At 38.9% G+C, this 23,646-nt stretch overlaps 1 protein-coding gene across 7 annotated transcripts in view; it reads right to left on the reverse strand.

The window, feature by feature from the left end:
* TPR (translocated promoter region, nuclear basket protein) overlaps positions 1-23,646 on the reverse strand; it is a 72,257-nt gene that overhangs the window by 46,151 nt on the left and 2,460 nt on the right. For 4 of the 7 annotated variants that reach the window (XR_006273717.1, XM_043490696.1, XM_043490695.1 and 1 more), the window contains exons 2-16: positions 21,886-21,990; positions 21,207-21,280; positions 19,857-19,953; positions 19,386-19,489; positions 17,419-17,583; positions 16,473-16,565; positions 14,480-14,560; positions 11,714-11,801; positions 11,050-11,217; positions 10,048-10,139; positions 7,592-7,789; positions 6,840-6,947; positions 5,978-6,204; positions 713-876; positions 94-233 (exon numbers count right to left, since the gene is read on the reverse strand). Coding sequence is in view for 6 of the 7 variants with exons in the window: in XM_043490696.1 (XP_043346631.1) it covers positions 94-233; positions 713-876; positions 5,978-6,204; positions 6,840-6,947; positions 7,592-7,789; positions 10,048-10,139; positions 11,050-11,217; positions 11,714-11,801; positions 14,480-14,560; positions 16,473-16,565; positions 17,419-17,583; positions 19,386-19,489; positions 19,857-19,953; positions 21,207-21,280; positions 21,886-21,990 (1,904 nt within the window). In the remaining variant the exon portion in view is untranslated. The remainder of the gene's footprint in view (positions 1-93; positions 234-712; positions 877-5,977; positions 6,205-6,839; positions 6,948-7,591; positions 7,790-10,047; positions 10,140-11,049; positions 11,218-11,713; positions 11,802-14,479; positions 14,561-16,472; positions 16,566-17,418; positions 17,584-19,385; positions 19,490-19,856; positions 19,954-21,206; positions 21,281-21,885; positions 21,991-23,646) is intronic. The other 3 variants (XM_038414202.2, XM_038414200.2, XM_043490699.1) reach the window with 1 other exon arrangement.

Here is a 23,646-nt window from a genome sequence, read left to right on the forward strand (position 1 = left end):
ACAGTAAGCATTAAGGAACAATGGTTAAGAAGATTACAAGGTGAAAAAGAAACAAATTATTTGAAATGTTTACTGAAAAAAAATACAGTTTACCTGTTTAAGTGCAGCCTTAGCCTCTACTGCTTCTACTGACTCAGTCATTGACACTGGAGCAGGAGTTGACATGGCCTGAGGCATACTTGAACGTTTTGGGGTTGATGTAAAAGAAATTTCCTCTGGCAACATACTTGAAGCTTTATAAAAATAAAAAGCTACATTTTAAAACCACCAAATATACAAACAGAAGATTGAATCTCAGTCACTTGGTGTTGGGAAGGCTAGGAGTTCTTGGAGCAAAAAACTTATATATTTCATATTTTCCATATGCCATTAACGATAAACACTGAACAACACGGACCAACTGAAAAAGGTTCCAATCCTCTCTATGATAGGTTTCAGAGTAGCAGCCGTGTTAGTCTGTGTCCGCAAAAAGAAACAGAGTACTTGTGGCACCTTAGAGACTAACAAATTTATTAGAGCATAAGCTTTCTTTATTTAGAGCAAATGCATCCGATGAAGTGAGCTGTAGCTCACGAAAGCTTATGCTCTAATAAATTTGTTAGTCTCTAAGGTGCCACAAGGAATCCTCTCTATGCATCATTTTAGAAAACTATCAACTGCTGTAAAGTTCTTTGACATGTGGAAACTTATGAGTTGCTAACACAAGCCTAACCTTGTACTGGAATGACAACTCCAGTTGTCTGAGCTAACAGTACGCGGTACATATCACGCTGACGAACTATAGAGTCTACAAGCTGCAGTTGAACATGACGTGCTTCACGCAGTTTCTCTAACTCATGGATGGCTTCCTCAAGTTGACTCTGCAGCTCAGAAATTCTGAAACAGAGAAAAGACAGGATATTGTTTTCTTTTTAACTATTTAGACAGCAATTATTATTAGCCACGGTGGCATTTTTATAGAAGCATTTAAATTATTTCATCACAATAGGCGTTCAAAACTGTTTATTCCATCCTTGGAACTTTAATTACTATCACTGGGAGTTCTGAGCAAAATTACATGGACTGGACAAGGCCCTTGAACTTGAACAATTTTTCTTTTAAAAAGTGAGCAAACATGACTGTCAGGCTTAGTCAGAGTCACATATTGGCAGATATCCTATTGCTCATCTTATTTGAGCTTTCAGTTGTTTTCGATTTTAGGTACAATTACAGTACCCTGTTAAACTGACAAACATAGAAACATATGCAATTCATTTAGCAAATACAAAATATGTCCCGCTATGCCACTGATTAATCTGACAGGGGAAACGGAGATTCCCTTCTCTTAAGATGGGGGAGGCTATATGCCAGTCAATTGGCAGGATGCCCCTTCCCACATATATTGACAGGGGATAAATTGGATGATACAAAGAAATAAATTCATACACTTGGAACTGTGGGGGTCTGTGCCTACCGATAGTCCATGTCCTCAAAATGTCTCGTGGCCCGCAATCAGCAAACCCTGATCGGCTGCATGCGGCTCACAAGCCACAGGTTGCCAACCACTGCTCTAGGCTTTGGCCGTTTGGCATTGGTCCCCATATCACGGACTCACTTAAGAGATGGGATTTTTTCACCTTCCATGAGCATCCACTATGTGTAGGCCACAGGTTTGTAGGTTTTGCTATTATTTAGGTTTTCTTTACATAGTTTCAAAGCACCTGTAACTTTATGGAGGCAAGAGACAGATTTGAAGACGGTTGGCAGTTTTTCAAAGAGACATTATTAAGGGCATAAGAGCAAACTAACCCACTGCGTAGGAAAGATAGGAAGTATGGCCAGAGACCACCTTGGCTTAACCAGGAGACCACCCTGTGTTAATCAGGAAATCAAAGAAGAGTCCTACAAAAAGTGGAAACTATGTCAAATTATAAAGGATGAACATAAACAAATAACGCAAGTATGTAGGGACAAAATTAGAAAGGACAAGGCACAAAACGGGATCAAACTAGCTAGAGACAAAGGGTAACAATAAAACATTCTACAAATACATTAGAAGCAAGAGGAAGACCAAGGACAAGGTAAGTCCATTATTCAATGAGGGGGGAAAAACAATAAAAGAAAATGTACAAATGGCAGAGGTGCTTAATGACTTCTTTGTTTTGGTTTTCACTATGAAGGTTGGTGGTGATTGGACATCTAACATAGTGAATGCCAGTGAAAATGAGGAAGGATCTGAGGCTAAAATAGGGAAAGAAGAAGTTAAAAATTACTGAGACACTTTAGATGTCTTCCAGTCACCAGGGCCTGATTAAATCCATCCTCAAGAGTACTCAAGGAGCTGACTGAAGTGATAGCTGAGCCATTAGCAATTATCTTTGAAAAGTCATGGAAAACAGGAGAGATTCCAGAAGACTGGAAAAGGGCAAATTTTGTGCCAATCTATAAGAAGGGAAATAAAGGACAACCCGGGGAATTACAGACCCATCAGCTTAACTTCAGTACCCGGAAAGATAATGGAGCAAATAATTAAGCAATCAATTTGCAAACACCTAGAAAACAATAAGGTGATAAGTAACAGTCAGCATGGATTTGTCAAGGACAAATCCTGTCAAACCAACTTGATAGTTTTCTTTGACAGAGTAACAAATCTTGTGGATGGGGGGGGAGGAAGTGGTAGACATGATATATCTTGACTTTAGAAAAGCTTTTGATACTGTCTCGCACGACCTTCTCATAAACAAACTAGGGAAATGCAATCTAGATGGAACTACTGTAAGGTGGGTGCAAAACTGGTTGGAAAACCATTCCCAGAGTAGTTATCAGTGGTTCACAGTCATGCTGGAAGGGCATAATGAGTGGGGTCCCGCAGGGATCAGTTTTCGGTCCAGTTCTGTTCAACATTTTCATCAATAATTTAGATCGGCGTAACCAACCTGTGGCTCCAGAGCCACATGTGGCTTTTCAGAAGTTAATATGTGGCTCCTTGTATAGGCACTGACTTCAGGGCTGGAGCTACAGGCGCCAACTTTCCAATATGCCGGGGGGTTCTCACTGCTCAACCCCTGGCTCTGCCACAGACCCTGCCCCCACTCCACCCCTTTCTGCTCCCTCCCCGAGCCTGCATTGCCCTTGCTCGTCCCCTTCCCCCTCCCGAAGCCTCCTGCACACCACGAAACAGCTGATCAAGAGGTGCAGGGAAGGAAGGGGAGGCACTGATCGGTGGAGCTGCTGGTGGGTGGGAGGCACTGGGAGCGGGGTGGGGGGCTGCTGACGTATTACTGTGGCTCTTTGGTACCTTAGTAAATTCTGGCTCCTTCTCAGGCTCAGGTTGGCCACCCCTGATTTAGATAATGGCATACAGAGTACCCTTATAAAGTCTGCAGACAATACCAAGCTGGGAGTGGCGGCAAATGCTTTGGAGACTGGGATTATAATTCAAAATGATCTCGACAAACAAGAGAAATGGTCTGAAGTAAATAGGATTAATTTCAATAAGAACAAATGCAAAGTACTCCACTTAGCAAGGAACAATCATTTCCACACATACAAAATGGGAAATGACTGTCCAGGAGTACTGCGGAAAGGGATCTGGGGGCTATAGTGGACCACAAGCTAAATATGAGTCAACAATGTAACGCAGTTGCAAAAAAAGCGAACATCATTCTGGAATATATTAACAGGCATGTTGTAGGCAAGACACGAGAAATAATTCTTCTGCTAACTCCGCGCTGACTAGGCCTCAACTGGAGTATTGTATCCAGTCCTGGATGCCACATTTCAGGAAAGATGTGGACAAATTGGAGAAAGTCCAGAGAAGAGGAATAAAAATTATTAAAGGCTAGAAAACATGAAAAAACTGGGTTTGTTTAGTCTGGAAAAGAGAAGACAGAGGGGACATGATAACAATTTTCAAGTACATAAGAGATTATTACAAGGAGGAGGGAGAAAAATTGTTCTTCTTAACAATGGGCCTAAATTGCAGCAAGGGAGGCTTAGGCTGAACATTAGGAAAAACTTCTTAATTGTCAGAGTAGTTAAGCACTGGAATAAATTGCCTGGGGAAGTTGTGGAATCTCCATCGTTGGAGATTTTTAAGAGCAGGTTAGACCAACACCTGTCAGGAATGGTCTAGATCAGGAGTTCTCAACAAATTTTTTAGTGGCCTCAGAGTGCAATTTTTCCTAAAACATTTCATTAACTTTAGGAAAAACAAACCAATATGCACATACATGTCCAAATCGTAATTTATTTATGTAGGATTTTGGGGGGGAGGGGGGGACTCAATGATAAAAATAATGTACAGTTGTCTCTCTTCTTCACTGGACCTAAACAGAATAGAAACACAAATAAGGTGCTTTGAATGTTCTTGTATTTTTTTTTTTTAATTTAGATTAGCTAGCTACTAAATCTGCTGTGAAAAGTGATATTAACAAACACACAAATATCACTTTTCACAGCAGACTTTCTCAGCCCTGGCAATCTGGGGACAAATTGAGCCCTGGATGGGGAAGTGGGTATGGAGGCAGTGGGAGCCAAGGGCAATGGGGCACTAGGGGAGGCAGCGGGGGTCAGAGGTGATGGGAGAGGTGATAAGCTTGGGGAACAGAGCCCAAAGCCCCATGGCTAGAGCCTGCCACCTGTCACCTCAGGGCTGAAGCCTGACCCCACCTCCCCTGGGAAGGTGGGAAACTCACTGGCTGCCAGCTTCTCCAGCTTTTGTCTCTCCAGAGAGTGGCCACTGCTTTGCCCCCTGCAACCCCCATCAATAACCACCCACAAAGCTGTGATGGCACAAAAAACCCCTGGTGGCGCAAGTTCAGAAACGCTGGTTTAGATAACACTTAGTCATGCAATGAGTACAGGGGGACTGGACTAGATGACCTCTCAAGGTCCCTTCCAGTCCTATGATTCTATGAATGGCAAGATGGGAAAGGGCCTTTTCCACCAAGAACAATTTAGAGGCAGCCCCTTATTCATGCACATTTCTTCAAACAAAAATTGGGGTAGGTTGGGGGAATTTAGTTGCAAGTGTATCGCACAGGGTGAAGTCTGCTAGGGACTTGTCTGTTATGGTCAGTTTGAGGACATAAGCATGTTGGACTAGTTTTAATTCCAGGTAATGGGTTTTGCCATTTCAAATTTAGCCCAATGAATGAAGTTGCAGCCACCCACTTGAGCCATAATATAACTGTGTGCAGTGTTTATTCACCAATCATTTGGTGACAATACAAATCAACTATTAGTCATCAACTACGAAGAGTAACTATTAAAAAATAAAGTACTTATTAAGGGGACACTATCACTCCAAAAACCTTAAACTCACTTTGCCTAAATAGATTAACATTCTTTTACAAAATAAGGAAATCCTTAGGCAAAGTTAAAAACCTAGTATTCAATGCAATTCCTATTACACACATGTAAGGCACAAGTTAAGACAGGGGGCTTGGCATATTTTTTCATCTATCAACATATTTATCCGTTTGGAAAATGTGAAGCACCATTTCAAGAAGTTATAGAAGTGCCAAAGTTTTGGAAGAATATATAGAAGGCAGCAAGGTTTGTGTGGGTTGAATTGAAAAATGGTGGAAAAAAGAAGAGATGCAATATGAAGCCTAGCAACAATTTTAATCTGCAGCCTAAATTTTGGTGACTAATGCTTTTGAAAATAATTATCGCTTTTTCAAGTAAATTAATATTAAAATTCTTCTGCTTAACATACAATCATAGAAATGTAGGGCTGGAAGGGACCTCAAGAAGTCATCAAATCCAGCCCCCTGTTATCCAGGGACCATCCCTGACAGGTGTTTGTCCAACCTGATTTTAAAAACCTTCCAATGATGGGAATTTCACACTTATTCCAGAGTTTAACTATCATTATAGTTAGAAAGTTTTTCCTAATAACTGACCTAAATCTACCTTGCTGCAGATTAAGCCCTTTATTTTCATATCATGTTACTGGCAAGTATGAAAACTTTGCTGAAGGAGTAACGTTTACCTAGATGAAGTTGTTTCTTGTTCCTCCCTTTCTCTAGCCTCCCCAAGCTCCCGAAGAGCCACCAAGAGACGCTGATTCTGCTGCTGAAGTTCCTCAATATTTCTGTAGGAGACGAGATGCTGGGATATCACTTCTGAAGAGCTACTGATGTCAGCAGAGCTCACTTCTTCATCACGAATTACATGATTGCCTCTGGCTTCCTCAAGTTCCATTAAAAGCACTCTCACCTGAAAAAGAACATTCAGAGGTTATAAAACTGTAACTTACATTTGGTTTTAAAAATGTATTTTTACAGACAAACTGTTTAGAAGCAAAACACTTGAAAGTTCTGTATTTTCTAACTTTCTATAAAGTATTCTGTCTAGAATTAAAATTGAATAGTAGAGTTTTCTTTACAAATATGAATTAAATTTCACTAAAACCCTCTGAGGTTAGTAGGAGTTATCCTCATTTTACAGTGAGATAGAGGTTCAGTCCTTTGTCCAAGGCTACAGAATCCATGTTAAAGCCAGAACTTGAACTCAGGTATTCTGGTTCACAATCCTGTGCTCAGATCAGTTGATCTACCACTCCCACACAAAAAATCCAATTCATATTGCAATTTTCCATGTCAGACATGCATCATGTTCTCCCAAAGATGACTACAACTTTTGATAATTAGAATTTAATCTAATTTTATAAGCAGAAACGGAAATAGTACACTGCCCCGGGGAAATGCTTTTAAGGACATCAGCAACATCAGAGGTGTACTTCACAAAGTCAATCTCAGAATGTGTAGTACAACAACTGATCACCGAGTTAACAAGAATGAGAGCACTCCGATACTGTATTAGGAAAAAAAATGAGTAATATTTGTTCTAACCTGCTGTGAAAGGTCTTTCACTTGTATTTCCAGTCTTTGGTTCTCTCTTTCCAGTACAGAAGCATGCTTATTGGCTTTATCAGCATGCTCTTGCAATCGCTGAATTTCCTATTAAAAAAAAAAAAAACGTTTATATAAAACATCTACAAACTCAGAATTGATCAACGCTTTCTGCTACAGTGATCATGCCAAATATGGTGAAATTTTTTCTGAATAACTAGTAAAAAATACAGCTATTGTGCCTCAAGGCAACCAAGTATTTGTTTTCTCGTTTGAGACTAGAGTCTGAGTGTCTTTTTCCACAATCAAAACGAAAAGAAACCAAATCATTACTTTTGCAAATTATACTTTAATTAGTTTTTGTAACACCACACACTAAAATTATAGGATGAGATTCTTCAAAGCTGCCTGAAGGATCTGGAAACCCAATTTCCATGATAATTAATTGGAATTGGAAATCTAAATCCCATTTTGTTTAGTTATTCATTAATCCCCTGTTTTGATACCCCCTTGCAAATTAAGATCAAATATGTAAAGCCTTAGTTATAAATTTGCTTTCTTCTCACAGAAGGTCACAAGACTACAGGTAAACACACTGTTCTAGAACTGCTACAGAGATCATGAACAATCTTGTCCATAACCACTCACAAATGGAAAACACAAAACAGTTTCTTTTGCACAACACACCATTTACTAGAATCCATTCACTTATATTTACAAATATTTTTTTTTTTTTTAATATCCACACTGACCTTCATAGCTTGTTCAAGCTTAGCAGACAAACTAGCTACAGCTTTTTGTGACCGTTCATACTCTTCACGTTGCCGTTTTAAAATTGGTGCTTTGGCTTCCACTTCCTGTACTATTTCATCCAAATACTTATTAATTCTCTTATTTTCCAGCTTCTCCAGAAGTAGCTGATCCTGTGTTTCCACGTATGCATTGTAAAGCTGTGTCAAGAAAACACGTTTTTTTAAAAGTGTAACCAGTTACCTCAAAAAACTTATTTTTACTTATTTAATGACTACTAATTCACACATTTGATACGCATGTTTTCCATCACATTCTGTAACACATTTTATATTCAGGTAATCTTTTCAACTGCATTCACTGAGTTCAATAACTAATTGGTTTAAGCTTTATATTAGTTTATGATGCAAATATTCTGTGATATTATCATCTCTATTGTTAAATATTTGCCATTTTTCAAGTTATAGTGTAACTACAGCAATGTAATTCTACACAAAATGAAATAGGGCAAATCTTAAATATGTTCTAACTAGATATTTGACATAGATCAAAATTCATATATGGCAGATCAAGCAATAAAAACCTTAGCAATACCAAGTTTAGCAGCAAACAAAAGTTTCATTTTGGAACCAGTCTCTTCAGTGGTTCGAGAAAAGGAGAGAACGAGAAAAGAAAGATGAAAAAGATATCTTATACAACTAAATCCATTCTTCCTACAAAAGTACGATTAGTTCCATCATAGAGAACACGATGAAGTGAGCTGTAGCTCACAAAAGCTTATGCTCCAATAAATTTGTTAGTCTCTAAGGTGCCACAAGTACTCCTTTTCTTTTTGCGAATACAGACTAACACGGCTGCTACTCTGAAACCTAGCATATTTTGACACATTCTGAGCATCCCTTATGACGGTGACAGAAGGAAAAGCTTTACTGTAAAAAACTGGTGTGCACAAATGAAATGATGACCAGATTTATATGTGATTGGATATGACATTTTCAGGACTGAAGAAACACTCTCTCTTTTTACGTTTCAAAAAAACCCCTTGACATTAGTGCTTTTTTTAACTCACTAAGACCCTGATCCAGCAAAACATTTTAGCATGTGTTTAACTTTAAGCACATGAGTAAACCCATTGATTGAGATCACGTGATTGTGACCCTAAGAGCATCCCAGGAGCCCTGGGGTTCTCTTGTACCTAACAGTTAGTCTCAGCAGGCCTGACCGAGTAAGTATATCCCAACTCACTGTGATCACAGTCCATATCTAATCGGTGTCAAGTGAGGTATCATATGCTAACTGGTAGCACGATGGTCATTAACAATATTGTGCAGGGTGATATATGAAAAATTATAAATTTGTGATGGAAATATGCTCTGAAAATGTGCTTGGCAGATAGGGTTTAAGGCACAAAGGAATGTGGTTCCACCTGCTTGAATGGTGTTGCCAATGTAAATTGAGCAAGGAGAGACAACTGAAGTATATTCACACAAAAGGTAAACAAAGCAACCGAACTAGCAAGTGGGGTAGATAAGCCATGATGTGGAGGAGGAGACTGCAAAAATTTACATGGCATCAGCTTCCTGGTGCACACAGCGAGCTGAGCTGCAAGGAAGGTTTCCTAACTTTGAAAACAAAGATAAACTTTGAGGAAATGAGCAGAGAGAGAAAGCCATTTTGGCATCTTTCACCTGGGAAGATAAAGAAACCAGACTCTGGGTTCTATGTTGGGTCCTGGCTTGAGACTGGCCAGCTATCCTGGAAAAATGAATGTGGTGAAAAAACTACTTTGAATGAAAAAGATTCTAGTCTGTTAAGTTAGATTTTAGACTTAGAAGCATATTTTTACCTTTGTTCGTTTGTAACCATTACTATCTTAATTCCTCCTACTTGGCACCACTTAAATATATGTTCTTTGTTAATAAACTTAATCTTTTATTATTACACATCCATAGGAGTGCAGCATTTCAAACTGAAGAGTAAAATACTTAGCCAAACTAATAGGCTTGTGCTGCATACTATCTCTTTAAAGGAGCAGTGAACTTGATACGGTTTGTGAGTGCTACAGTGAGAGGAGCTGAGTAGTACAAAAGAGACTGTTCTGTGGAGACTCAGGACTGGAAGAGCCTTGGTGTCATCCTGCAAGGGGTAACCAGGCTGGTGGAAGTCAGGGTAAGGTCACTATGCTGTAAGCAGGCTGATGGTGTCAGCACTCTAAGCCAAAGCCGCAGAACACAGAAGCTCCCAGGGTTTAGGGCAGGCAGTAAACACAATCCTTACTGTTCTGAGTGAACCTCCAAAGTGTAACAGAGATCAAGTGCTTTGATGGATTAGGGCCATGGACATTTGAGTAAATACTTTGTATCCATGTTGTTAATGTTGTAAGAAAGATTTTAGTCAAAGGCCCAAATAGATAAATGGATTTTGAGTCATCAATTTATAATAAACTAACTCCACCTACCTCGGTTAACTTCATTCCAGGTTTCACCACTTTAGCTACTGCTGCAGCAGTAGGAGACATGGCTGTCAGCTCTTCCTCAGACAGTATGGCTCCTGGATAAGTTAAAACCCCAAAACATATGTCAAACCATACATAAAATAGAGAGAAAGTACTCCACAGATGCTTACATTTTATTTCTAGTACACAAATACTATGCACATATGCTCAAAGACAAACACACATACTGTACATAGACAACAATAATTACAAATAAGGTGTTATGAACCTTCTCAAAAATAACAGACTAGGAAAAAATTCCATGTGGTTCTAAAATCTTAGAAATTAGAAATAAAATTCACTTAATTCTAGTGCAAAACTGTTCTTTATAATATATTCTATAGCGCTTTGTTCAATCTAGTCATAAGTGTTCAAACAATCTCACTGTCAGACTCTTGAGTCTTCAATCACAAAATGTAAACAAACAATTTAAATAGCAGGGATGCCCCTGAAATACAATGTCTGGCAGAGCTCAACTGTGCCAAACTACAAGCGACACTCTAGTAGAGTGAAAGAAAAAAAAGAAGTGCTACCTTCCACATTTTATAAAATTAAAACAAAATACAACAGTAACTGGTTTTCTCTGGTATTTGGACTTTAGCAGATATATTTAGATTGATCTCTGCTACATAATATTGTCCCTAGATCATAGAATCATAGAATATCAGGGTTGGAAGGGACCTCAGGAGATCATCTAGTCCAACCCCCTGCTCAAAGCAGGACCAATCCCCAATTTTTGCCCCAAATCCCTAAATGGCCCCCTCAAGGATTGAACTCACAACCCTGGGTTTAGCAAGCCAATGCTCAAACCACTGAGCTATCCCTCCCCCCAAGATACTATCATATGTTTTAAGATGAAGATTTAGTGCATTTATTTGGTTTAGAAATTGCAATGCAAAAACCCTTTTTGAAAATAATTTCATATATAAAATCTGGCACTTACAAAAAGTTCAAATGTTATCCTACCTTTACGTTTTGTAGCGGAAAGTAAATCATTAGCATTCTCCAGTTCTTTCTCTAACTTGCTAATCTTCTCTCTCAGTTCTTTTTCCATTGCAGTTTTAGACTCCTCCACCTCAGCCAAATGATCCTCTGTTGCTTTGTTAGCTAAAATTACATATAATTTTTTTTTCTCTTTAAAAAGAGTGAAGTATACAAAAGTATCTTAAAAAGGTTTCTTAAATGGCCTCTGAGAAGGACATTAAATCATTCAGCTTAGAAAGAAAAGCATAAACTGGTGTTCTGCTGAATACAGAAGAGGACTAAAAATTAAACAGCAAGATTAGGACAAGCCAATCTAAAATAATGAGAATGACAAGACGAAACAGGTCAAATTTCTTTAAAGACATTCTGCAGAATTTATATCTTCTCAAAATCCCAACAACATTAAGAAAATTCTACAAGTACATTCAGATATCATAGGAATGTACAAAGATTTTTTTAAAGTTATAAAATAACTATTATAAGACAATTCAACATGACATTTTAACAACATTTCCCAAAGATGAATATTGAAAAAATTTCCTTCGTAACTGCCATTGTTTTGAGGGTGTTTTTACTCAAACTGTTTAAACAGGAACAGAAAACAAAACCACTAAAAACTATGCAGTTCTTATAAGTAGCTTCTCACCTTCACCTGCTTCTTGTAAAAGTTTGTGCAGCTCCTCTACTGCTCGTGTCAGCTCATTGCTCTTTGCTTCTGAATCATCCGCAGCACCCTAAATACAAGTGTATTATTTCATCTTTTGTTACTGAACAGTTAAAAGAAGGTAGCTCCTCAGAGGAATCAACAAGATGTTGGTATAAATATGTAACACACACCAAGGTATTACTCTAATTGGAAACAGTTGTCCCTTAGTGTAAGTCCCAACAATACTGTAACTAAGGGTCTTGAAATTCGGGGCTAACTCCCCATTTTAGAGGAAAATAGTCAGTTGTTGACATAACCAAAGTTATTTAACATGTTTGCATAGCTGCATTTCAGCAGTATTTTTAGGGGCCCGGCTTTCTATAAAAAAATCAAATTTATAAACTTTTTCTAAAGTATGAGATTTCGTTCTTAGATATAAATGCTTTTGGCAAGTTAGTATTTATACTATACTTTTCACTTGAATATCTCCTTCTTTTGAGGATCTCAGTGTGATTTGCTGTACAAACAATAGAATTACTGCTTTGAAACACTCCTGTGAAAAGACATTATCCTCCATTTTAAAAGGGAGAGCAAATGAAGCAGAAAGAAGTTAAGGCCCACACCTCTCTAGAACTCGCCTCTAATTTTGCGTGCCCAGATTTAGACTGCTAGGATCTAATTTTCAGAGATGACGAGAAAACACAATTCATGTTGAAGTCTATAAACATTGTGGATGCTCAGCAACTCTGCAAATCAGGCCCTATATAAGACGGACACTGAAAAACTCTGACATGAAAATTAGAGGCCAGTTAAATTTTTTGTAGATTTTTCTTGTAAACAAAATTTGTTTTCATAAAAACCTCATGCATAATAAACCTTGTTAAGCAAATATTTATTTTTTCATACTTAAAAATAGCAGCAAACTTCTATTTATATATTATTAAATATAAATATACATACACATACATATAATTCAGAGAATCATAGGACTGGAAGAGACCTTGAGAGGTCATTTAGTCCAGTCCCCCTGCACTCATGGCAGGACTTATTATTTAGATAATCCCTGACAGGTATTTGTCTAACCTGCTCTTAAAAATCTCCAATGATGGAGATTCCACAATCTCCCTAGACAATTTATTCCAGTGCTTAACCACCCTGATAGTTAGGAAGCTTTTCCTAATATCCAATCTAAATTGAAGCAAGGGCAGTTTAAGCCCATTGCTTCTTGTCCTATCCTCAGGGGTTAAAGAGAATACATTTTTTCCCTCCTCATTGTAACCACCTTTTATGAACTTGAAAACTTATGTCCCCTCTCAGTTGTCTCTTCTCTACACTAAACAAACTACATCTTTCCTGAAATGTGGCACCCAGAACTGGACATGATACTCTAGTTGAGGCCTAATCACTGTGGAGTAGAGTGGAAGAATTACTTCTCATGTCTTGAATACAACACTCCTGCTAATACATCCCAGAATGATGTTTGTATTTGGCAACAGTTGAGGACCCTTTTTCCCCCATCCACAAGGCTTGTTACCCTGTCAAAGAAAGCTATTAGGTTGGTTTGACACAATTTGTTCTTGACAAATCCATGTTGACTTTACTTATCACCTTATTATCCTCTAGATGTTTGGAAATTAATTGCTTAATTATTTGCTCCATTATCATTCCAGGTACTGAAGTTAAACTGACTGGTCTGTAATTCCTCAGGGTTGACATTATTTCCCTTTTTATAGATTGACACTATATTTGCCCCTTTCCAGTCCTCTGGAATCTCTCCCAACTTTCATGACTTTTTGAAGATAATCGCTAATGGATCAGATACCTCCTCAGTCAGCTCCTTGACTAATTACATGTGTAGGATGGTAGTCCAGTAGATTACAAAAAAGTTATTGGTAACTCTACTATTATCTGCAGGTATTTCAGCTCACATTTATCACATTGCAATTCTAGTTGAATGTTTTTGTAAGACACTAATTTCTATCACATTCAATTTTACGTAGGTAAAACTTTAAATCCTGGACTGTGATAGCTTTTCAGCCTAGTACTGAACTATTCCAGGCTAATACAGCACCAGCTTGCTCACTTCCCAACTATAACATTAATACGTGGCACTATTAATTTCAGTGGACTTTTAGGAGCCATAAACAAGACTATTGCAGGACTAAAAAATAGGTTGCACAGGCATTGATTAAGATCATTGATTAGTGAGCACTGCCCTGTATCAGGATTAACACATTTACGATACAGGAAAATTCCATACAGTAGGTAAGATACTTCCTCTATTATTTTAAATGCAGTTATTTAATCTGTAGAATGAAGTCAAATAGCAGATTTGAGCTGAGCAATGTAAGATTTTAAATGCAGTGTGACATATAACACCATCATTACCACCACCTACAAAGTTAGGGTCATTTCAGGCATTTGGCCACATCAACTGTCCAACCCAAGCTTATTCTGCCATATCCTTCTTTCAACATGTCAGAGCAAATCTATGCATAGTGTCCTAATGCTGTCTATGAAGTTTTTGAAAGATCTGTTCCTTTTAGTGAAAATGCATGTGATAAAAGTCACTATCCTATTGGCCAGAAGAAACTAAACAGGACTTTGGAGGATTATGGAAGAGAACCATCCTCCCATCTCACATTAACACTTTATATAGACAGAAATATAGCTCTGGGAAAATAGCCTGACCTGTACCACACTCCAAACCCTGGACCTACTTCCATATAATTCTAATATGAATATATCCAACATCCCCAAACTTACCTTGTACAAGTTAGATAACTTCATGTGGGCATTTAGTTCATTATGGAATCTTTCTTCCATACCAGCTTGCTGTTCTTTTGCCTGATGAATTAAAAAAAACCATGAATTCATAGCACTGGTTCTATTTCAATTGAATTGCAAGCCAGTGAGGTGGCAAAGTTTGCAGACAATATTAAATTACTCAAGATAGCTAAGTCTAAAGCTGATGACAAAGAGTTACAAAGGAATCTCACGAAACTGGGTGATGGGACAACAAAATGGCAAACAAAATTCAGTGTTGGTAAATGCGAACTAATGCAAACATAATCCCAATTATACATACAAAATGATGGATTCTAAATTAGTTACTGCCGCTCAAGAAAGATCTTAGAGTCATTGTGGCTAGTTCTCGGACAATATCTTCTCAATGTGCAGCAACAGTCAAAAAAGCTAAAGGAACAGCAGGAACCATTAGGAAAGGAATAAAAGAAAAGCAGAAAATATAAGGCCACATATAAATTCACGGCCTACAACTTGAATACTGTTCTGGTTGTCCCATTTCAAGAAAGATACATTAGAACAGGAAAAGGTACAGAGAAGGGCAACAAGAACAATTAAGGGGATGGAACAACTTCCACATGAGGAGAGATTAAAAAGATGGACTGTTCATCTTAGAGAAGCAACAATGACTGGGGGGATATGATAGAAGTCTATAAAATCATGAATGGTGTGGAGAAAGTAAATAAGGACATAACACAGGAACCAAAGGTCACCCAATGAAATTAATAAGCAGCACGTTTTAAAAACACATGTAGGTATTCACACAATGCACAGTCAGCCTACAGAACTTGTTGCCAGAGGATGTTGTGAAGGCCAAAAGTATAACTGTATTAATAAAAAAAATGTAGATAAATTGATGGAAGATAGGTCCATCAATGGCTCTTGGCCAAGATGGTCAGCAGTGCAACCCCACATTCTGGGTTTCCCTAAACCTCTGACTGCCAGAAACAAGGACTGGACAACAGGGGACGGATCACTCAATAATTGCCCGGTTCTGTTCATTTCCTCCGGAGAACTGGCACTGGTCACTGTCGGAAGACAGGATACTGGGATAGATGGACCATTTGTCTGATTCAGCATGGCCGTTCTTATGTTCAAAGTGAGGTTTTTATAAGTTTAAGAATTATACTATGGCTGTTAGAATACATAGAAGTTCAAAAACAAAAATGTTTCCTCAGATATACAGTGGTACAGACCAAATAATGTGGAAAAGAGCAAGTTACTGAATGAGATTTTTCCCCCCCATCAGAAGTTTGACTTTTTTCCAGAACCAGCCAATTTTAATTTACATTTGAGAAAACATGATTCCTCATAAATGATACATACAAATGAAAAAGCAAAATTCAGGCTGAGGCACAAAACATTAAAAGAACACTTTTACATTTCTTTATCAATGTTTCAATCATATGCGCTATTGGCTTATTACAAAAGAATCAAGAGATCTAGTTTGTTCTACGTTACTTTTCCAGTTTTACTCTTTGCACTTCTGTCAGCATGGAGAATGAAAATATGCCAGTCAATTTCATTTTTAGGCTTTCATACACTTCCAAAAAACTGCAACATTTGAGTGGCAAATATTACAGGAGAATATTAATTAAAAAAAAAATTATATGCAACTTTTGTAAAAGTTGGAAGCTGGAAGCTGTTGGCCCTAAGTAAACGCTTTCTTAAACTTCTATTCTCCTCCCACCCACCTTTGCTCAAAGTTGTTTAATAAGAAAGAGAGTAGTAAGTTAAAACTAATACTCTCCCCCTAACGGAGTCCTTCCTGCTTTGCCTGGACACTGCAGCCTGCAATGTAAACTCTCTCCCCTCTATAGATTGGCAATCCCAACAATACCTTAGTACAGTGGGGCAGATTAGGGTAGTACTGTATTTAATTTTTCTAGTTAAAATACTGAAGCTATCTTAAATGCTGCCACACTAGATTACAGTTTAGAAAAGGTTTTCTTACCTCCTTCAATTTAGTCAAAAGATCTTCCACATGTTTCTGTAAATTTTCATTTGATAATTTTAAGCTGTTTACCTGCTCCTCCATTCTGGAAACCTGTGTGAACAACAGATATTAAACACCGCAGCTGGGAGCTGGCAGAGTGGAGCAGGCTGGGGCTGGGATGCTCTGCTTCCGCTGCTGCCAGTGAGTGTAGTGGGGAATCCCTTCCCCCAAGCAACACGGCTGGGGCAAGGGAAGCGAAGTGGGCGGCTCCCAGCCCCCCGCTATTCCCCCGGGCCACTCTGGGATTGCGCCCCCGCCACACACACACAGCTCCTGCCTCCCAGACCCTGGCAAGGGGGAGCCCCTGACTGCCCCGAAACCCTCTGCCCCTTATCCAACCCCTCAGCCCCGGCCCAGCCCAGCACCCTTAACACGCTGCTCAGAGCGGCGTCAGAGCTTTACTGTGTTGTATGCAAACCCGCGTTATATCGTGTGGCGTTATATCGGGGAAGAGGTGTATTTAAAAAACCAAACATTCTTTTAAGCAACAAATTGTATTTCTGTATATTTTCACTAGCACTGTTGTATTACACCTTGTACTTTCAGCTACTTCTAATTTATCATCACTAATCTTACAAAAATAATCTTTCATTGCTTTACCTTACTTTCGATGTCCATACCAATATATTCATTCCCTGCAAACTATAAGTGACCAAAGCACATAATGGAAAAAAAGCACAATTCCCTACCTTAAAACATATCACCCAAAACTTCGAGAATGTACATTAAATTTCCCCTTTACATGGAAGTCAATCCATAGTGAAGAGTGTCAGTGCTATAAAAATTCCTCACTCAAGTAGTTAAGGGGTATAGACTCCAGATAATTGTTACCGTAACTTGACTAAATTTTGTTTTCTTTTTTAAAATTACTTAGAAAAAATATTTTTATTATTTACTACTTTACCTCTTCTTTCTTGTTCTCCAGACTACATTTAAGCTCCAGGATTTCATTTCCCTTTTCCCTGGCAATAAGCAGGAGTTCATCTGTTTTGGCTTTCAACTCAGTGTGCAGCCAAGTGTTTTGATTCTGCAATAATTCCTTTTCTTGCTCCAACCTTTTCTCACGATACTAAAAATAAAATAGTGAAAGACAGCATGGTAAAACTAAATAAATTAGCACTTGTAACAAGACTACTTTCTGTGCAATACTTCTTCACAAATTACGCGTGTGTGTGTGTTAGCGGCTAGCTCAAGTTTGGAGCTAATGATGAACCCATGCATAGCCATGCATCCATGAGTCTCACCAAGTTAGAATGGTCTTCTTTTTCCGGTCTTCAGGCTCCAGGAAACAATTCAGGTACGACATATGCCTACTCCTCGATCCTTGCTATCATTTTATGAATAAGAATAATAACTCTGGCATTGGAATTCTAAGACTGTTAACCTGTCTCTTCAATAGGTAGCATAAACCTGCCCCTCCTTTTCAGGTACAAGATAGAAAGCACATTAAAGGCAAAAAATGTGTCCATCATCATGGAACAACTATTGTAACATTATTTACCATTTAAGTTTCAATAGGGGTCAAAGGCCATAATTAGCCTTGGGACCCCATTGTGCTATGCTTGACACAAACAAAAAAAGATATGACCCAGCCTTTAAAAAACAGGAATTACAGACGTGGAAAAAGAAAATTAAAATACAGTGCCATAACAAATCCCCACTTCTGGAGACTTAAAAGCTTGATGAAGATGTCTAAGGAGAGACTAGGTTAAACATCACATATAAGCCTCAAAGTATCAAAAGGGTCAATGTGCCAATACCATAGTCGTAACAAAATAGCAGTAGTTTGCTTACTTGTTTGACTATATGAAGGCTACATTGCCTCAAACAGAAACACTCAGAGACAAAATGATACTGAGGAAGAGTGAGGAAGACACTCACGTTTCATAACTTCAGTAAGCCAAATACAGATTCATGCCATTTGGCTGAATCCATGTGTAACAGTCCCTGGAGACTGAACCAAGGACCTCTTGACCTAGAAACACAACTGTCTGTGCTAAAAGACAAAGCCCATTTACTTGCAAGTAGTAGCATATTCAAACCTCTGTAAGTGTTCCAACTACTAGAATGGAACAAAAAGCTGCATTGTGCTAGCTAGGGATATACAAGGAATGATGTTTTCCAGAAATATCTAGGAAACTCCATATGAATTCCCTACAAATCTCGTGGAAGGGAACTGATACAGATGCCAATGTAGCACTGCACAAACGTAAGTTAACAGAACCTTGAACTACTAAAGAGAAGCAACATGAAATGCAGACAAATAGTATTTTGACATGGCTCTCGTGGGTGTCTATTTAACTGACTGTTCCAGTTTTTTTATTTCATATGAAACTGGATGTATGTTATGAGGACTCTAGTCTGGTCCAAATAAAAGATAAGGGACCTTCTAAGATTAAGATCATAAGGTTATCAATGGGATGAGTAAGGAATATATATTAGCAAGATAAATGACTACGGTCATTTGACTAAGGTCAAACTTCCTAGCACCGCCTTTGGAAGTTAATTTAGAATTGTGTAGGACTATTGTTTCCGTAAGAAAATGAATACAGATTGGATCAGTCACTAGAGCATTATCACTATAACCAGGAATGAAGTCTAGAAAGTTGATTTCATGGATATTGGCAGCCCTAGAGTAAGACCAGTCTGTATGAATTACAGAAAATTCAACAGTTTAAGCCTATTGGAAGGTTACAAATGACATTTTCCTGCTATGACAAAGACGTTTGCCTGCGTCCTTTGAAAGAAGACCCATTTTTATACCACATGTGGTTATCTTATTATTGATACCTACTTAATTAATGTCTTTACAATGTAAGTCACTGGAACTCTCACTACTGACAAGAGTAATCCATGTAAAAGACCACTTACCTTCACCGAGACATCCGATGTTTGAAGCTCATCCAGCTTTAATTGTAGCTCCACTTTTGCTGTGTTTGCTTCCGTAAGTTTCTCATTTAGACGTTTAACATCCTCTAGGAAAATCAGAGACAATGTAAGATGTCAAACATTCAAAACAGTATCAGTTATTACTGTAAATAAATCAGATTTAGTACCTTAGAAATGAAGGCTACCAGTTTATGAGAAGACTGTTAGCAATTGTCAATATGTGTCTCCGTACAATTAAATATCACCTAGCATGCTGCTGGGCTTTTCCTGACTTGCACTTACATTTTCCCCACCACTTTCCTCTACCAATCTGACTCCTGTTCCTTACTGATCTATTAATGGGAGTTACCCATATAAATTTGGATAATGAACCATTATTGAGTTTAGGTTTAAGTCTGACTCCCAAAACAGGTGTAAATTCAGTTATGATTTTAGCATATTTACTGGTCATACCATTTAAGTGTTCAATTTCTTGAGAGCGTCTCTCACTCGTTCGAACCAAATCTCTCTTTTCACCTTCCAATTCTTCTTTTGCTCTAGTAAGCTGAATCTTCAATTAAAAAAAAAAGTACCAGTTTTATGTTAAGAGTCATGGTCATTCTTTAAACTTACTATCATACAGGGAAAATGCTGTAGTAAACAGAGGTTATCATCCTAACCATTTTTAATACATGTGTGAAAACAATCCTACTATATAGTACACAGGAAGGTGTTTAGCTGCTCAAGCAAGTTTTCAGTTACTGAAACAAACTGGAATCTTGTGTCCGTCTTTGATTTCCACTACCGTGCTGGGCATCTATTCAGTTCTGACACAGAGGGAAGAACCAGCATCACTTCTTGCAACACCCTGAAGTTTTCTTGGAGTTTTCATCCCATAGTCCTGATTAGTTTATTAAATGTAATCTCAATCTGAGATGATACAAGATATCACCTTCTTTACCTTTAAACGTAAATTGTGAGTACTCCAAAAGAGTACATGTCCAAGAAAAAAAGAACAAAAAAGAACAGAAATATCAGCCACTCTAGGAGAATTGTTTATTGAACAGCGATGTTTTCTTACTCCTACTTTTGCTACTAAACTGCTATAGAGATTTCCTCACAGGTGCAAGACAGAAAGATTTCCTCTGGACTCCAGTAAGCATAGAGACAGCCCTTCTTTGTTAGAAAAGCAGAAGAAACGGCTCAGAGTCCGAATGGATTTCCAAACTCACAAATAAAACTTGTTCTGAATGTGCCTAAGGATAAATCCTAGAACCAGAACTGTGGTATCAGCAAAAGGTACTCTAGTCACAACACTAGTTCTCTGAATTAGTTTTATTTGGTGAACAAATTAGACCACATGCTATTAACCACAGACTAATCAAAGGGCCAGTGGGGAAAAAAGAAATTGCGAAGAAACCCATCAATAGCATGGGCTGGTCTACACAAGACAGTTGTACTGATTGAACCCAGAATATTAATTTGAAACCAATTTTGTTAAACTGGTGAAACCCCCTGTGCAGAAACTTATTTCGTTAAAGACTTCTGAGGTTTAATTCAATTTGGTTGGGAACACGTTTAAGATATGCTAAAATAAGTCACTCTTAAATCAGAAATAAGAGTGTCCACACTGGAGCTTGCACTGGGACTTGAAGAGCACAACTTTCCTGAATAGACAAGGCATTATTTGCACCAAGCTATCCACCTGAAGAATGGATCAGATCTAGTTTTTGATTGTCAAGACTCTAAACAAAACATGCACCCTAAATTCTAAAGCCTTTCAACTATCTATTGCTACATTTGCATGCTCAGTGATTCCTATACCTGGATGGCTGCATTGCGATCATGAGCCACTTCAAGTTCTTTGTTTTTCTCATTCAATGATTTCAACTGCTCATCTGTGGAGGGAGACAGACAAGGAGGGAAAATTAGGGAAACTTTTTGGTATTAACAGAACATGTGCATTAGTTATATCCAGTTGGTAAAATTCATATTCCTGCTTTAGAATAATATAAAACTGAGAAGAGAAAAATTTTCCCAAAATTAAAAATCCAACATCCAAGCCATTGACCAAATTGGTACTCTTGTGATTAAAAACAAAAGTAGTTTTATCCCTACTCGTATGCTTTCTGGAAACAATACTCAGAGGAAGGAGTATCAGAGAAGCCACTAACATATCAGTGTCTCAGGCCTGATCCTGCAACCTGACCCTTATGGGAATGCGTGCGCATTGCACACATCGGTTTGTAGAATCTAACCCTTAGTTCCTTGAGTAGGTGGTAATTAAGATGTTTATTCCAGTAAAACAGACTAAAAGCCTGTAGAAAGCAGGGACTTGAACCAAAAATATCAATTAACTTCTATGAAATGAAAGAAGCTTGGTTCACGGATTTTTCTTTCTTATTTAGATTTTTAAGCATTTCAAAATAAGTTCAAAAGATTTAATTATTATAAGCAGAAAAAAAACTTTCCAATCTGCTAATCGATGTGTAGTTATACATACTAAGTTTGTTTAGCTCCTGACGGAGAGTCTGACATTCCTGTGTCTCGTTTACAAGTCTCTCCTGACTTTGCGCCAGACGCTTTTCCACTTCAAAGTACTGTTGTTCTGCAGAAAAACACATTATGTTAACACTAATTCATAATCAGCTTTTATTAGAGAACCATATCTAGCAGAAAATGCAACTAGAAACAATGCGCTTCCAGTAGATCCTGAAGAAAAAACATTTTTTTAAGCCAAGTGCTATTTACTATTAAGCACTGTTTAAATAATTTTGTTACTATAGTCAGATGTGTTTTATATTTCTCCAAGTGCATTGCCCAAAAGCAGTGGTGTCCAACCTTTTTATGCACAAGATCACTTTTTGAATTTAAAATCAATGCAGGATCTACCCCGACCCCACCCCACTCACTCTATTCCCCCCCGGCTCCATTACTTGCTCTACCCGACTCTCACTCACTTTCACTGGGCTAGGGCAGGGGTGCAAGCTCTGGGTTGGGGCAGAGGGGTTCGGTGTGTGGGAGGAGGCTCTGGCCCGAGCCTGGGGCAAAGGGTTGGGATGCAGGAGTGAGGGGTACAAGATCTGTGAGGGAGTTTGGGTGTAGGGGTCACATGGTCACACTGCACCTAATTCCATAGAATCCACTGGACATTTCATGAGTTTTACTTTTTATTAGTGTAATTTGTGGTTTTGTGACAATCCCTGAAAGATTTTTGATCTATAATCAGTATAACATTCTCAACTGTAGGGTGTGCATTGGCTGAGCCTGTGGCAGGGAGTTGGGGCGCAGGAGTGAGGGGGTGCAAGCTCTGGGAGAGAGTTTGGATGCAGGAGGGGGCTCCAGGCTGGGGAAAAATTTTGGGGTGCAGGAGGGGGTGAGGGCTGCGAGCTCTGGGAGGGAGTCTGGTGCAGAAGGGGGCTTCAGGCTGGGGCAGAAGGGGTTGCGAGTGCAGGCTCCGGCTGGGAGGCACTTATCACAAGTAGCACCCTGTAGGCAGTGCAGTGGGCTTACCACTGTGCTCCTGGAAAGGGCTGGCTGCTGGCACATCTCTGCAGCCCAGGGGGGAGAAGCAGGTTCCCACGCACTGCCCACGCCCACAAGTGCTGCCTCTGCTTCCCGGCCAATGGGAGCTGTGGGACGGTGCTGGGGGTAGTGTGTGGAGCCACCTTCCCCCCCCCGGGGCCGCAGAGACATACCAGCAGCCAGACGCTTCCGAGAGCAGCCTGGGGCCAGGGCAGGCAAGCAGCCTGCCTGAGCACCGCTACGCCACCAGACTTTTAGCGGCCTGGAGATTGCGATCGACTGACTGAGGCTCCAGGATCGACCAGTTTATCATGATTGACGGGTTGGTGACCACTGCCCTAAAGTATGATCGACTCCAGTTTTTGGACTGATTTCACTGTATTAGTTTAGCAACATATAGCTAAATTAGTGCAATTCCCTAGTGTGGTCAGTTATACTGGTATATAAGCGCTTATGCCAGGGTAGCTTATTTCTAAACCAATACAATTAAATCAGTATAAAACTGGGTGTAAATTCGCTCTTACAGTCTTAACTTGGAAAACTGTTAACCACAGTGATTTCTGATAAAGAACCTTTTTGTATGGGTACAGCACTATGGACTTTGAAAATATCACAACCAGAAGTAACACTGATACGTAAAGGTTATTGCTTTATAACTGAAATAAAAGTCACACCAGATTTTCTCTAGTGTTCCAGAATGTTTTGTAAATATCCGAGATAATATTTCTGGTGATGCTAC

The sequence above is a fragment of the Dermochelys coriacea genome, chromosome 8 (assembly GCF_009764565.3).
Source record: "Dermochelys coriacea isolate rDerCor1 chromosome 8, rDerCor1.pri.v4, whole genome shotgun sequence".
Classification (NCBI taxonomy): Eukaryota; Metazoa; Chordata; order Testudines; family Dermochelyidae; genus Dermochelys; species Dermochelys coriacea.